This window comes from Octodon degus, unplaced genomic scaffold (assembly GCF_000260255.1).
Source record: "Octodon degus isolate 3935 unplaced genomic scaffold, OctDeg1.0 scaffold00302, whole genome shotgun sequence".
NCBI classification, from domain to species: domain Eukaryota; kingdom Metazoa; phylum Chordata; class Mammalia; order Rodentia; family Octodontidae; genus Octodon; species Octodon degus.
Genome location: NW_004524878.1, coordinates 699,109 through 715,165, shown reverse-complemented (window position 1 = coordinate 715,165; position 16,057 = coordinate 699,109). Strand labels below are relative to the sequence as shown.

Sequence of the window (16,057 nt, the reverse complement as noted above, 5' to 3'; positions counted from 1 at the left end):
TATGTTATGTTATGTTGTGTTGTGTTGTGTTGTGATGTGATGTGATGTGATGTGATGTGATGTTATGTTATGTTATGTTATGTTATGTTATGTTATGTTATTTATTTGGTACAAGGTCTCACTATGCAGCTCCTAGTGATCCTCCTGTCTCAGTCTCCCCAGCCCTGGAATTACAGGTGTGCACCACCACACCCAGTTTGGGTTCTGGGGCTGGCACAGCATGTGGTACTAGGGATCAAACCCAGGTCCTTGCACTTGCCAGGCAGGTGCTTAGTTAGACTGCAGAGTTATCTTCTTAGCTCCTCAGTTATTTTTTTTTTAATGATGTTCTTTGTGGGGTAATTCCTCAAGGAAACTATTACTGTTTATTCCTAGGGATTCTGATTCCAGGCACTTAAAGCAGTGGCAAAATTAGTACATGTTTGTGAGACCAGAAGCCTTGTGCTTTAATAGATAGTTATTGTGAACAGGTCTTTGCTCAGCATGCCAAGGAGGAAGATGCTATCCTATCCTCATGGGATGGAATCTAGGTGAAAAGGTCCAAGAAATTCATGGGTAACAGTGTGTACAGCAATCCAGTGAAAGAAAGAGTTAGTATTTATTGGAATTCAGGAAAGCTTTGGTGAGGGTGTTGGCCAGAGGTACACATGAGATGGATTTAAAGGACTTTAGGAGTGTCATAGCTAAAGCCTACCAAATGCAAAGATAGAGATTAAAAGATAGCTTACAGGGTCACAAGTCCAAGTAGGATCAAAACTCATTGCTTTAACAAATGAATGCTCTGGCTTTCTCTTCTCTATACTCCAGTTATCACTTACATTGGCCCTAAGGTGAGTCATGTGACAGACCCTGTCGTTACCTTGTGCCCTACCTGCATAGATGTCCTTTGTTCCCCTTTATCCTCAGCTCCTGGTTCTATCTAAAAATCTACAGATGCTTCAGCTTAGTGCTGATTTTGTGAGACTTTCATGCTGAGGGGTCTTGGTTAAAGGCAGTCCCCCTGGGCTTTCTTGGAGTTTGACTTGGGCATTGTTATGGAGGAATGCATTGTGCTAACTCAAGAAATTTAGGTTGACTGAGCAACTAGCAGGGGCGCAGGGCTCTTACTTTGTAAACATTCAGAGCCTGAGCAGGAGGCATGAAGGTGGTGTGGACAGATAGCCAGGGTACAATGTAAGGGAGGAAGAGGCTTGCTTTCCCCCCTTTTGCTCTTGTTGCCTTTTGCTGTCTTCTGCTGCCTTGAAGTGTCGCCCCCTGCCATGCTACTCTGCCTTGTAGCCAGCTGATTATGGACTGAAACCTCCACAAACTGTGAGCTAAAGGAACCTTTCTTCCCCTAATTTTGAGCATCAAGTATTTTGCCTCAGCAGTGGGAGAAGAGTAACAAAGACAGACATCGAGTAATTGCTCAACTTTTGCACCATGCCACAGTTGTGTACTGCAACAAGCTTCGTAGAAGAGATTCATGTTTGTTTAGACTTTATATTTTAGGGAGTATTGGCTGTGAAAGGGGACGGTTGAAGGAAATTGTGTGGATGTGTGTCCGAGGAGAGGCATAAACATAGTGCACTCTGGCCTGGGGAGGAGAGGATGACTTGGATCAAGAGTATAGGTACTTGAGAGGGAGGCCAATGAGCTGAAACTCAATATGGCAGCTGGAGGGAGTCACCAGAGACTTTTTTTTTTTAAAAAAAAATTTATTTATTTGTGTGTGTGTGTGTGTGTGTGTGGCCAGCTCAGCCCACCAGGGGGCGGGGCTGGCTGGCATGTGGTGCTGGGGGATTGAACAGTGGTCCCTGAGCCTTGCTAAGCTTGTTCTAAGTAGGTGCTTTAGACCACTGAGCCGTCTCACCAGCTCCCCCTTTTTTTTTTTAATTTTATTTATTTGTAAAGTTTTTTTTTGTTTATTTTTATTTTTTGGTGGAACCGGGGATTGAACTCAGGCCCCTGCACTTGCCAGGCAAGCACTTATTCTACTGAGCCATCTCCCTGGCCCCCACCAGAGACTTTTTAAGAGCATCCAGGGCTCAAACTCCAGCCCAGTCTGGAGGAATGCAGCACACTGGATAGGACCTAGGAGGCCATAAGCAGAGGCTGGTGGGAAGGCTACTGCTTCATATCTGTTTTCTACCTTCTTTGTCTCTTCTCCCTTTCCTCTTTTTTCCCCATCTCCCTCCTCACATACCTTATTTTTATTTTGCAGTTTGAAGTTCTTACTCCTCTAAGTATCTTAGGTGAGCTTATATGGATGAAAAGAGTGTGCCCAAAGGCCTTTGTGTGAAATGTTCAGTTCCTAGCCCACTGCCCCTCAGGAGGTAGAGGTAGGAGGTGTGGTCCTGCTGGAAGTTTGTTCTTCTCGTGTGTGAGGGCATGCCCTTGAAGAAGATTTTGAGATGCGGGTTCCTCCTCTTCCCCGCTTTGCTTCCTGGCTACCATGAGGTGAGCAGATTGTTCCAGAACAATTCCAGAATTGTTCCTCCTGTTACACTGTAGTGGGTAAAGGTCTCTCCACCACAAGCCCAAAGGCAACAGAGCCAAGCAACTGAAATTTGAGACAAAATAAAACTTTTCTCTTTATAAATGTATTATTTCAGATATTTTGCCACAGTTACAGAGAAGACTGACATAAGTTCTCTTCTGTTCTCCCACTTCTTCTATCTTTAATCTCTTGTGATGTACCTGTTTTCCAGGGAGACTTCATATAGCTGTCAATTTAATCTAAGCTCACTGCATAATTATTGATAACTAAATACTCTAAATACTCAAGGTAAATGCTCTAGAATCATATTTTCCTCAGCTCCTTCTTGCCCTATAAGAATTCAATAAGTGCCCTAATGTTAAAGAAGTTTTTCACATTAGGATTGATTTCATAGGCCACCATATCTTCCAATTCACAAAGAAAAATGTCCTGAGGCATTGCCTCACAGGCTGTCAGACAAGGACATAAGAAAGCAATACATTTATTAAACTCAGAAAATGAAAGAGCTAGCTGCTATGTGTGAAGACTGTCTCCTAATTATTGACCCCAAAGAACTGGAAGACATGCAGGAACAATGTAAGGTGGTCAAGAGAATCTCAGTCTAAAAGTTGGAAAGGGTCCGGGGAGATGGCTCAGTGGAATAAGCACTTCCCTGGCAGGTGTAAGGGCCTGAGTTCAATCCCCGGTTCCACCAAAAAATAAAAATAAATAAATAAAATAAAAATAAATAAATAAAATAAAAATAAATAAAAGTTGGAAGTAGGTTTCAGTTCTGATGAAGCCACTAATGATCAGGGTGATCCATAGCAAGTCTCTTCCTCTTCGTAATTACCTCAGCTTTCCCTTTGGTCTAGTAACCAGAGAGCTGAGATAATGGTGTCCAGGGTCCTCCTGTATCCTCCTCAGTCTTTTGGAATGGGAGTCTTCCAGGCTTAAGGGCTGCTTGGGGGGATGCCAGGTCCTTCCCAGAATGTACTACTTGGTAGATTCTGTTAGTGTTCAACGAGAGTAATCTCTGCTGTCTTTCAGCTCCAAAGTGAGGTGTTTTGCCAAGCTGGAGTGATTTTTGAATAACTTCTGCTCATTTCTAAACCTTTACCATACTAAAAAATAAATTTCTGCTGTGGAGGACCACCTGGGGAGCTTTCCTTGAAAGAAGGGCAGTTTTTTCCATTTTGGTTGTGCCTGATCCTATTTCCATGTATTGATAAGTACAGAGCTGGCTAGGGCTTTTCCTTATCCTTTCAGTTGGCTTTAAGTAGTGCATATCAGTCCAGTCAAGGTGCTAGTAGTAGTCTTTGAAGATGGCAGGTGTGTTTCCCTGGAACTCCCACCTGCCGTTCTCTAGTATGAGCTGGGTTGAGATGGGATGAAGAGCCAATGTTCCACATTGTTAGCTGGGATCAAGCTTCGAGATATAGAGGCTGTGACTTCCAGGGGCTTGAAAGACTACACATCAGAGCTGAAGCACCAACCCCAAAACATTAGATACTATCTCGATTGTGTAATTCAGATTACTCTCTTGTATATCCTTCGTTCTGCATATGTCAAAGGTGAATGCAGGCCTCCTACCTAGCCCAGCTCACAGTACTCACCTCCTTCCTGCCATCCTCAGTCATTCATCCTTATGGCATTCCTCATTCATGACTGAATAAAAGCCAGGTGGGCCCAGGGGCGAGGCCTTTGTTCCAGATAGCCGTCACCATGGCTGGACTTAGGACCCCGTGGCTCCCCAAAGCTACAAATATGCCTGGTTTCAGTGGCTAGCACAGCATGCCAGGTACTGGGGATCAAACTACTATATGTCTTAGTGTCCTTATTTTCACCGAGGGTTACACTCAAATTAGTAGCTTGGAATTAACTTAATGGAATTCCAATAATTTATCCATGGGATTACAAATATAAACTTCTGGGACTGAGACAAGAACCAGAAAGGGTTCACTCTATTCTGCCATGCTCTTTCTCAAATAATGGGACTGAATACATTCTTTTACTAATAAGACTGACATGATGAGAAAAAAACTTCCTTGATTTGTCATCTCTACACAACTTTTTAAATATGTACTTGAACTATTTCCTTTCTTCTGAACTGACCCTTGCTACTGGTTTTTCAATGTCTGTCCTCATGTCTGCCCCAGATCTGGGCTTTGCTTTGACACTGATCTCCCATGGTCATATATTTTCTTTTTTTCTTCTTTTTTTTTTTTTTTTTGGCGGAACCGGGGATTGAACTCAGATCCTTGCGTTTGCCAGTCAAGCACTTATCCTACTGAGCCATCTCCCCGGCCCCAAGGTCATATATTTTCCGCCTCCTTTTTTCTGCTATTTTCCCTCATAGTGTATACACATACTTGTCTCTTCCCTTAGGAAAGAACAATATTTCTTCAACCTTAGACTCTCTCTGGTTGTCACTGTACTTTTATTTTTAAAAATTATTTATTTATTTGCTACAGGGTCTCACTATGCAGCTTGGACTTATAGTGATCCCCCGTCTCAATCTCCCCAGTGCTGGGATTACAGGCATGCACCACCATGCCTGGTTTGTGTTCTGGGGCCGATACCTGCCTGATTTCAGTGGCCAGCACAGCATGTCAGGTACTGGGGATCAAACCTGGGTCTTTGTGCTGGCCAGGCAGGTGCTTACACCCCTCAGGTATCTCCCCAGCCCTCATCGTACCTTTAAGCCTTTCTTCTTTTATGCACATTTCATACTAAGTGGGTTGTGCTTGTTATCTCTACTTTCTTATTTTTTGCTCATTGTTTAGTCTACAGCTGTCAGATTCTAATCCCAGTTCTCCAATATTTTATTTGAAAAACTAAGCCCCTCCTTTGAGGATAAGATCTGAGTTTTTAAAGAGGTTTTGAATGATCATCTGCTTCTAGGACCATGACATCAAGTCACCAAAGAGAGCAGCCAAGCCAACACTTAAGCTGTCCAATAGCTATGTCCCTAAGGAGGTTCCTATATCTTCCAGCCCCACACTCCACCTGCCTGCAACAATGAATATGACTCTAGCTAGGGGCTGGGGAGATAGCTCGGCAGTGTAAGCGCCTGCCTGGCAAGCTCAAGGATCTGGGTTTGACCCCAGGTACCACAAGCTATACTGACCCCTGCTGGCCACTGAAACTGAGTGTGGTGGTGCATGCCTGTAATCCCAGCACTGGGGAGGCTAAAACAGGAAGACCACTAGGAGTACAAGCTGCTGTATAGCGGGGAAGGAGATTTGAAGGACATCACCTGCTTCTTAACTAGACTTTCAGCCAACCCTTTGTTATTCAGCCCTATTTTACATCCCTGCCTTTAAAGAAAATCAATCCCTCCGAATCCCAAGCCTTTTAGGTTCTTACATGTGAATTAGTTTGCTTCTTACAGACTTTCCTTCCGTGTCACTCAACTTTTCATGCTTTACACCTTCATGATCCAATATGGTAGTCGACAAGCTTCAAAGGGCTACTGAGTCACTGACGGACTAGCACAACACACTTTGCAGTGGTGATATTTTGGGTGTACTGGTCGAAATAAGAATATTATTTAAGCCAACCTTGTCTACTTTTACTTTTTAAAACTACAGCAACGAAGATTCTATATTACCTATGTGGTTGATATTGTTTCAATTGGACCATGTTGCTGTGCATCTTAATACGTATTTAGCATCGCTCGTCTGCTGTTCTATTTCCTACTCTTTAGTCTCGTAGTTTACTCATTTTGTTTCTTTAATTTTAGTTTTTTGAGGCGTGTGGTGGGAAATAGTGCCAAATGCATGCGGTGAGAGGTGGTGGCCACACAAGGACAAGGTTGGGATGTGCTGTAAATGAGAGCAAGTTCCAGACACGGGTAACCTCTGCGGAGCAGCCGATGGTCCCCCAACCGCGGAGGTGGAGGCAGCGACTCCAGCGCAGCATGTCCCTCGCGCGACGCCGTCCTCGCATCCCGGTTCGGCAGCGAGCGGGCGCCCGCGCCGTTCTTCCAGTTCCGGTTCCGGTTCCGGTTCCTCCGAGGTTGGGCTCGGCGCCTGGGGCGGCGCCGGCGAGGTGCAGCGCTGAGCAGCTATGGCGTACTCCACGGTGCAGAGGGTGGCCCTGGCCTCGGGGCTCGTCCTGGCCGCGTCGCTGCTGCTGCCCAAAGCCTTCCTGTCCCGCGGGAAGCAGCCGCCGCCGCCCCCGGCGCCCGGAGGTAAGAGGAGGCGGCGAGCGCCGTGCTGGCGGGTGAGGCGGGCCTCGGCAGGGCCGCTGGCGGGGGCGGGAGAGGAGGCGACCCCGGCGGGCGGAGGGTGGCCCAGCCGCACCTGTCCGGGTCCCGCAGAACACTCACCTTCTCACCATCTGTTCATCGGAATCGCAACGGCTCCCCTTTTTTAGAGTTTCTGGGCGCTTTCTGTCGTGTTTTGCGTGTAATTAAGCCAGCTGGGATCGGTATTATTAGCCTTAATTCTCTGCGTAGTGTCGGCAGCTTGCTGCGGGGCACGCACTGCTCCAGGCTGTGTGCATCTACAAGCGCGGGCACCAGCGCCTTTCAAAATGTAACTTAGAAGGTCTTAGTAACCCGAGTTTCAGTTCCTAAGGTAAAGAGGAACAGAGCACTCCAATCCCACCGCGTTCATATTTATCTGTGAATCTTTTGCAGTTGACTCACTGTGATATTTAAAAATCCACCTTTCCATCGCTTTCAGGGTTTTGTTTCTAACAGAATCATTGTCAAGGTATGGATGCTGAAGGCTGACAGGAGGGACCAGAACAATCGGCCACCAAGTTCTGTAGGCCACTTTCTCCTGTAAATTATCCTCATACCGTCTTTGAGACGCGATTGCAGTCTCTGAACACTTCTTCGTGTTCCACCTGATGATTGCTGGACAGCTCCCTATGAACTGTAATTCTCTTCCTTCTTGTGCCTGTCAGCTGTGGTTGGATGCTCCTCGATTATAAATACTATAAATGCAAAGTGTCAGTCTCTAGGGGTGGTGGGCAGATTGGAGTTAATAAAATTAACGCTTGCAAGATTATCTGGAGGAGATTTCTTAAATAGGATTTGATTAACGTTATGCTTGTAGGACCGGAAGAGACTTCTACAATGTCTTTAATTACTTTTCACTTTTTTCTTTTAGTCTTATTGCAGAATCCAAAAGGTTTTTACTCGTTGTCTAACCACATGACTTACCTTGAGGAAGAGTAAATTCATGATGATCCTGAGCAGTGAAAAGCAATTTTTCCTCTTAAAGTGATTTTTTACTGAGCTGAAGTCCCATTATGATAAACAGTGTTGAACAAGTCCTATTGAATGGGATGGGAGAGAGTCTTGTGAGTGTTGTTGAGGGTGTAGAGTGGGCATTAGACGTGGCTGCCACCCTTGAGCACCCAGGTGCTAGTACTGTGTTCAGTGTTCTCAATTTAGGATATTGGCGCCATTCTTTATTCTTGAATAAAAAATTCTTGGAGTGCTCTTCTTTCACCTTCCTTCTCATTCAGTTTTCTGCGCACAGGTAACCTCCTTAGATTCACTGATAGCCCCAACTAAAATAACTCCTCCCCTCTTGTTCCTGATTCCATTATATTTTAGTTTCCTCATTATTGGTATCATAAATGGGATAAAATTTTCCTAGTTGTTTCTTTGTGTGTGTGTGTGTGTGTGTGTGTGTCTGACGTCCACTTCAGAATGGAAGCTTTATAACAGCAGAGACTTTGTCTTCCTTGTTTTATTGCTAGCACCTGGCATATAGTGGGCAGTCAACAAATACTTACAGTTGAACACATTTGAGATTACGAAATTTGCTTGTTACACTATGAGTTATTTTATTTATTTATTTATTTTTTGGTGGGGGGAGGACCCGGGAATTGAACTCAGGCCTTTGCGCTTGCCAAGCAAGCATTTATTCTACTGAGCTATCTCCCAGGCCCAACACTATGAGTGATTGAAGTGGTGTACTGTAGGCAAGGGACTACTTTGGATAGTAGAGTCCAGTAATTAAAGTTTGCTCATTGAAATCTCTACCCTAGCACAATGTTATGATTTGTATCTAGTTGTCCCCCCAAAGTCTCATGCATTCATGGGGATTTCTAGAGTTTGTGATTAACTCATGATCCACAGGGATTATGGGTGATCCAAGGCTGGGATTATGGATTATAGAACTGCTGGTATTATGGGTTTGTGTACTTCCTCCAGCCTGAGGCAGAGAGCCTGATTGCAATATAAGAGAAACAGAGAGACAGACTCTCTGTTGCCATTGTTGTTGTTCCGCCGCCATGAACTGGATGCTCCCTGCCCTGGGCCGCTCTGCCTTGGAGCCAGCCACGTGTGGACTGAAACCGCCAGTAACTGTGAGCTAAATAAACCTTAACTTCCTTCATTTTGGGTGTTGGGTATTTTTCCCAGCAACAAGAGAAAAGTAACTGAGACACGCAATGACATTTTAAAAGCCATGAATCCTGACCATTTGGGGGTTATGTAAACTCTGATACAAGCTATAAATGTTCTCTCTAGAAAAATATACATACCATTTATACATATAACCCAAAACTTGAATGCAAATTCAGAGAAATCACAGGATCCAGAAATCCAGAGTGGCAGCTCCTGTTATGACCCTTCTGTGTTACCCACTGGGGAACGTTAAACAAGTAGAGCCCCCTTTCCATGTGACGACTTTTAAGATAATCTTGGGGTCGGGAAGATGGCTCAGTGGAATAAGCACTTTCCTGACAAGCATAAGGGTCTGAGTTCAATCCCCGATTCCACACACACACACACACACACACACACACACACAAAAGATAATCTTAACTAGTGATGCTGTACCCTGTCGTGTGTGTGGTATACACAGTGTATAGACCCTGCCATCCCAAGAGAAATGAACTCAGCCCCTGCCACAAGGAGCCCACAGTTAAGCAGAAAAAACAGGCATGTGAACAGGTAAGTGTAAAGAATTACCAACTGTGGGTATCCAGGTCTATAGGGGAAGAGTGAAGACAGTTTTATTAGAACACCAGAAGCCTTATGAAGGAGGAGAAATGTCTTTTTTGTTTGTTTTGTAACAGCTTTCTTGGGATCTAATTTTCAGACTACATGGTTTGCATGTTTAAAGTGTATGAGTCAGTGGTCTGCAGCCATTATCCCGATAAAGTTTAGAACATTTAATCATCTCCCCAAGATACTTGGCCTTTTAGCCAGTATCCTCCCAACTTCTCAGTCTCCAGGCTGAGAAAACCGGAATCTACCTTCTGTCTCTGTAGATTTGCCTGTGGTCTTTTGTGATTGGTTCCTTTAACCTAGCGTAATGAGTCAAACGCTCATTCATGTTATAGCGTGTATCAGGACTTCATTCTTTTTATGGCTGAGTAACTGCTATTACTGTTTGTTTACAAATTTATGTGGGTTTATATTGTCATTCCTCTTGGATATGTTCATTTGGAAAATGTGGGCATTTCAGGATTATATGGGGGGATTTCTGGATTATATGGTTACTGTATGCTTAGCCCTTCGAGGAACTGCTGTATATTTTCCAAGGCAGGTACCCCATTTTACATTTCTTTTTTTTTTTTTAAATTTTTATTTATTTGTGTGTGTGTGTGGCCAGCTCAGCCCACCAGGGGGCGGGGCTGGCTGGCATGTGGTTTTGGGGGATTGAACCACGGTCCCTGTGCTTTAAGCTTGTTCTAAGTAGGTGCTTTAGACCACTGAGCCATTTCACCAGCCCCCCCCCCATTTTACATTTCCACAAACAGTATATGAAAGTTCCTATTTCTCGATATCTTGCCAACTGTAGGGACCCAGCTTGACCTGTGTACAGCCATCTTGGGTCATAATACTATGATTGTCCCTGAGTAAGCATGGTACCCTCTCTCTAATAGTTTACAGATATACTATAAGTAAACAAAACCATTAGAGTAGTGTCTGGAACTTTCTGAACACCTGACACCACCAAGATCAGGAATATGCATAGTGTCTTTGAGGTAAATGAAATACATTCCAGCTTAGGTGAAGTCACTTTTACCTTAACCACTGTATAATCCACCTGACCCAAACCATGGGAACTCACTGGTATTGTTGCCACCCTTGACCACACTTCTGCCAATAAGTCCAAATAAACAGTTCTCTGTTCTTGGCTTTGTCTGCCTCTTTTTCCATCCCATGTAAACTTGCGTAGTTTTCTTATGTTGTGATCAGATTTTTCCAGAAAAACTTTTTTTTTTTTTTTTTAGCGGAACCGGGGATTGAACTCAGCCTCTTGCACTTGCCAGGGTAGCACTTATTCCATTGAGCCACCTTCCTGGCCCCAGAAAAAACATTTGTTATTGGTCTTTTTTGTTGTAACTATCTTAGTATGTATGAAGCGGTGTTATTAGCATTTTATTTATATTTCCCTGATGGCTGATGACATTAAGCATCTTTTCATGTACTAGATATCAAAATATAAGGTAAATGTTTAAATTAGAAGAGTCTTGGGGGCCTGGCCCTAGCTCAGTCCTTTAAGTGGCTGCTTCCACAAAGCTGTCAGCCTCAGGTTGCTGTAGTTCGATCCCCACAACACTCCAGCCAGCCAAACCTGCCCTGAAGGCATTTGGAGAAAAAAAAATTAAAAAGAACAGTCTAGGATGTATTGCCATTAATGCCCCTCAAAGTACTAACCCTTGCTTTTAACATACTTATGCTATTGTTCTGTCCATTTTCTTTCTCTTTTTTTTTTTAAACATGTATTGATACAGGGTCTCACTACGCAGCTCAGACTCGAGGTGATCCTCCTGTTTTCAGCCTCCCCAGCGTTGTTATTACAGGTCTGGGTGGCCTGCTCAGGGTGCCTGGGGTGGGGCCAGTGCAGCATGTGGTATCAGGATTGAACCCTGGTTCGTGTGCTTACCTATGCAGGCGCTTAGTCCACTGAGCTGACTTGCCGGCTCTCCTTCCACTTTCTGATGTGGTTGTGGAAGTCCTCTTTTGTCAATGTCTTTACCAGGTATGATTAAAAAGTATGGTGAATGCTGCTGCTGTATGCTGTCCAGTATAAAGGCAGGCTCACAAAATATCCCGATGCGGTGTCTTTATCCATTTTAGTCACCAGATCTGGTGCCATGTGACTTCTCACTCTTGTTCAAAGTCAAAATGATCATGAGAAGTAAACATTCTGAGTTAATGCAGAACATTTGAGGCAACCGTAAGTGCAGCTGAAGACTTTCATGAAGAGGACCCCCAGCTCTGCTTCAGAAAGTGGCAAGAATGGTGCGATGAGGGTTGAAATAGGGGCAGTATTTTAAGGGAGATTAAGGGCAGTGTGTCTTTTACTGTAATACTTTAAAAAAATTAAACACTGTACTTTTCAATCACACCTGGAAGTCCTTTTGTCTTTTTAAAAATTGGGTTGTCTGTTTATTGTTTTATGAATTCGTTATACATTCTAGGTACTGTTGTTTTGATATACAGTAATTTGGAGTTTTTCGCTTAGTGTATTGTCTTTCTTTGAAGAAGAAACTTCTAAATTTTGGTGAATTTTCATGTATCTAGTTTATTCTTTTGTTGCTTCTACTTTTAGGGTCATATGTGATAAAAATAAATCATTGTCAAATCCAAGGTCATGAAGAGTTATACTTGTGTTTTCAAATTTCATAGTTTGTGCTGCTGCATTTGTTTTTGAGCCTTTTAATTTTTGTATATGATGTGAAATAAGAGATCATCCTTATGTTGAGAGCACTCATACGGAGGTTCTAGCGCCATTTATTGAAAAGACTGCTCCTTTTCTATTCACTTGTTTTATAACTAAACCCTTATTAAAAGTCAGTTGAGGGCTGGTGAGATAGCTCAACAGACAAAGTGCCTGCTTTGGCAAATGTGGGGACCAGGGTTTGATCCCTGGTCCCGCATGCTGCGCTGGCCTTGTCCCCAGGGCACACTGAGCCTGAGACAGAGTCCGGGCATGGTGGCGCAAGCCTATAATCCCAGCACTGGGGAGGCTGAAAACAGGAGAATCACCAGGAGTCCGATCGGTGTAGTGGGACCTGTACCAAACACACAGACACACACACAGACACACACAGACACACACACACACACACACACACACACACACACACACACAGAGTCAGTTGAATGTGTGAAGGTTTATATCTAGACTCTCTTAATTCTATTTCATTAATTGGTATAGTTATCCTTATATCAGTACCATACTATCTTTATGTTGTTGTTTTAAATTCAGATTTTTAAAAAATGTATTTGGTGTAGGATCTTACTACAGATTGAACTTGTGATCCTCCTGTTTTCAGCCTTTGCAGAAGCACTGGGATTACTGGTGTGTGCCACCATGCCGTCTCCGTGGCTGGCTCAGCGCAACTAAGGGTGGGGCTGGCACAGCATGTGGTGCAAGGGATCGAACCCTGGTCCCTGCACTTGCTTAAGCAGGCACTTAGTCTGCTGAGCTGTCTCACTGGCTCTAAATTCAGATTTTAAACTTTATTTTCATATTGTTCTTAGCTAGTATAAAGAAGTATAGACTACTTCTCTATATATACATTAATTTGTAATTGTATATTAATAACTAATAAATATATAGTGCTGTTTTACCATCTTGTTAGAATTGTTTATTAGTTTTTTAATCATGATCCTCTTGTCAGAAAAGAGATAGTTTTGTTTCTTTCCAGTTGAAATCCCTTTTATCTCCTTTTCTTATTTAACTGCCCCAACTAGAGCCTCCAGTACAATGTTGAATCAAAGTGGTAAGAGCAAACATCTTGGCTTGTTTGTGATCTTAAAAGACAAGCTTTCATTCCACTAAGCATAATTTTGTTGGAAGAGATAGCTGCTCTTTATGTAGCTGTTTTTATCGGGTTGAAGAAGTTCCCTTTTATTTATAGTTTGAATGTTTTTAGTTTGAATAGGGTTCTGAATTGTTGAATGCTTTGTTTTGTATCTGTTGAGATGATCCTGTGTGTTTATCATTGGTTGATGTAACGTTACACTCTATTGATAATGTCACATTCATATGACATACAGTATTAACCAATTTAATTGGTTGGGTTTTAGATATTAAGCCAACTTAGAATTCTTTGCCTAAATTGAGAAGGTAATTCTACAGTGAGTGTGTGTGTGTGTGTGTTCATTCTAATCATCTAAATGAAGAAGAAAGACCATTCAGGAAAACAAGAGCAAACAAACAAACAAACAAACAAACAAAACAAGACCTTGAAATACGGAGAGGTTTTGAGAGCTGAGACCATCGAAGTGAACAGAGGCCAAATTGTTAGTTTTTCCTGACACAGTTAAAGGATTTGGATTTTGTTTTAAAGGCCAAGGAGGCCATCATAAACTGCAAGTAGGAGACATTCAGTTCAGCTTTAGAAAGGACATCTTGGCAGTAGTGTATTGGCTTCTTTCTTATGTATTTTGTGAATGAAAAGCTGGTTGTGTGACACCGAGAGACCTTGAGATCAGTTCTCTTGGTCTCATCAGTCAGTACACTCATTTCTTCAAGAAAATTCAGCTTGAATTGCCTTAAGACAGAAAGATTTAAAAAAAAAAAAATCATTTAATACAAGGTCTACAGAGTCTACAGGGTCTCACTATGTAGATTGGACTTGTAGTAATTCTCCTGTTTTCAGCCTCCCAAGCACTGGGATTATAGGCACAGGCTACCACACCCAGTCTCAGTCCTTGTCTCAGCGTGCCCAGAGGGTGGGGCCGCATGGCTCGCAGGCCCAGCCCCTGCAGCTGCCTAAGCACGTGCTTTAATCCACTGAGCTATCTGGCCGGCCCAGAATGGAGTTTTATTGTCTTGCATAAAAATGCAAAGACTGTGTTAGAATTGGCTTCTAGTGTGGTTTGTTTCAGACATTCCCAGGCTCATCAGGGCTTCAGCTTCACTTTCTGTCCTTTTCACTTGTGGGTTTCTTCTGAAGTTGGCTCTATTTTCCTTTCTCACCCTATCCCACCTCCACGCCTGATTTTTTCCAACAAACATGCCCATTTATTTTAATGGCTTGAATTAAGTTCCTTATGGTGCTGTGGTGCTTGTGGTGGCTAGAGTTGAGTGCGTGGGTCCCATGGGAGAATATGGGTCTGGAGCAAGGAGTACTATCAGCATTAGGTTGGAGAGAAGAAAATAATTCTGAAACATTTTACAAGAGAAATGCAAAGTGAAGGATATTTTAGAACCACTTATAGGGCTTCATAGTTTTCTATTGTGTTATCTATTTAAATTTGACTGAGAATTTTAGTTTCTTGGAATTTTTTCAGAGCATTTGTTCTATTCAGTATCTTTATCGCCACTCTCAGCTATATGTCATTCATAATTTTAAAAACTATTAAATTTCATTTTCAAACATAAAAGTAGAAAAATAGTAAAATGAATTCATATCACCCTTGTGAATTGTTTTCAGCCTTAGGTGAATGGGTAGGTGGTGGTATCTTTTACCAGAATAGGAAAGGAGGAAACATGGATTAAAGAGGAAAAACTGTGAGTTTAGGAATTTGAAGACTAGTATTAGGTTCTTGTCTTATGAACATCTCTAGATCCTTCAGCTGTTCCTCATATGCCATAGTTGTGAGTAGCAACTAAAGGCTAAAACGTTGTGCTTTCTTAGCAAGGGCTTTTAGAGCGGCACATAACAGCAGATGTAAAAGTAACCATCTATTTTTATTCTCTAAGCTCCTTTTTATAAGTCTGTATTTAATGCTTCTTAGGGATTGCTTTAGATTTTGGATATTTTATGTGCTGATTTGACTGTGGTAGATGCGAATTCTAAATGTTGTCTTTTCATTTTAGTAGAAACTGCTCTTGTAGGACCTTGCACTTGCAAGGCAAGCACTGAGCTATCTCCCCGGCCCCTTCTTTCTTATAAAATATCAGATATCTGTTCTGAAGGAGTGGAGAGAGAGAGAGAGAGAGAGAGAGAGAGAGACAGAGAGAGAGAGAGAGAGAGAGAGAGAGACAGAGACACACAGACAGACAGAGAGACAGAGACAGAGACAGACAGACAGAGACAGAGAAAGAGAGAGAGATATTAGGAACTTATTTTAATCTTAGAAGCTCACTTTAATTTTAGGTAGCTCATCTAGGTTTCATCTACTTTGTACTGTTCATTTGATGTTTTAGAACTGCTTACAGGGCTTCATAATTTTCTGTTGTATTATCTATTTAAATTTGACCCAGGATTTTAGTTTCTTGCAATTTTTTTCAGAGCATTTGTTGTTCTATTCAGTGTCTTTATCATCACTCTCAGCTATATGTCATTCTTAATTTTAAAAACTATTAAATTTCATTTTCAAACATAAAAGTAGAAAAATAGTAAAATAAGTTCATATCACCCTGGATTATGATCAGTGTGTCTTTCTGATAGATCATTTAGATTATTTTAAAAATGTTTCAGTTACTTGAAATTGCTTTTTGAATCACATTAGTCTGTTCATACAAGTGAAAAAGTAAAGACTTATTCACTAGAAATATCAATTTAACTGGTTATTTTGGATCATGGAACTGTGGATGGTGATTTTTTGCATGTTCCTGTACTTCAGTTTTTTGCAGGTATGAATTTCTTGGGGCTGGGGAGATAGCTCAGTAGAAAAAGTGCTTGCCTGGCAAGTGCAGGATCCTGAATTCAATCCCC

General features: G+C 42.4%; 1 protein-coding gene across 5 annotated transcripts in view; it reads left to right on the top strand.

The window, feature by feature from the left end:
* The first annotated feature begins 6,477 nt into the window (after nucleotides 1-6,477).
* Nucleotides 6,478-16,057, top strand: part of Ric3 (RIC3 acetylcholine receptor chaperone) — a 46,621-nt gene continuing 37,041 nt past the window's right edge. For all 5 annotated transcript variants that reach the window (XR_002819376.1, XM_004647329.2, XM_023707611.1 and 2 more), the window contains exon 1: nucleotides 6,478-6,653. Coding sequence is in view for 4 of the 5 variants with exons in the window: in XM_004647329.2 (XP_004647386.1) it covers nucleotides 6,530-6,653 (124 nt within the window). In the remaining variant the exon portion in view is untranslated. The remainder of the gene's footprint in view (nucleotides 6,654-16,057) is intronic.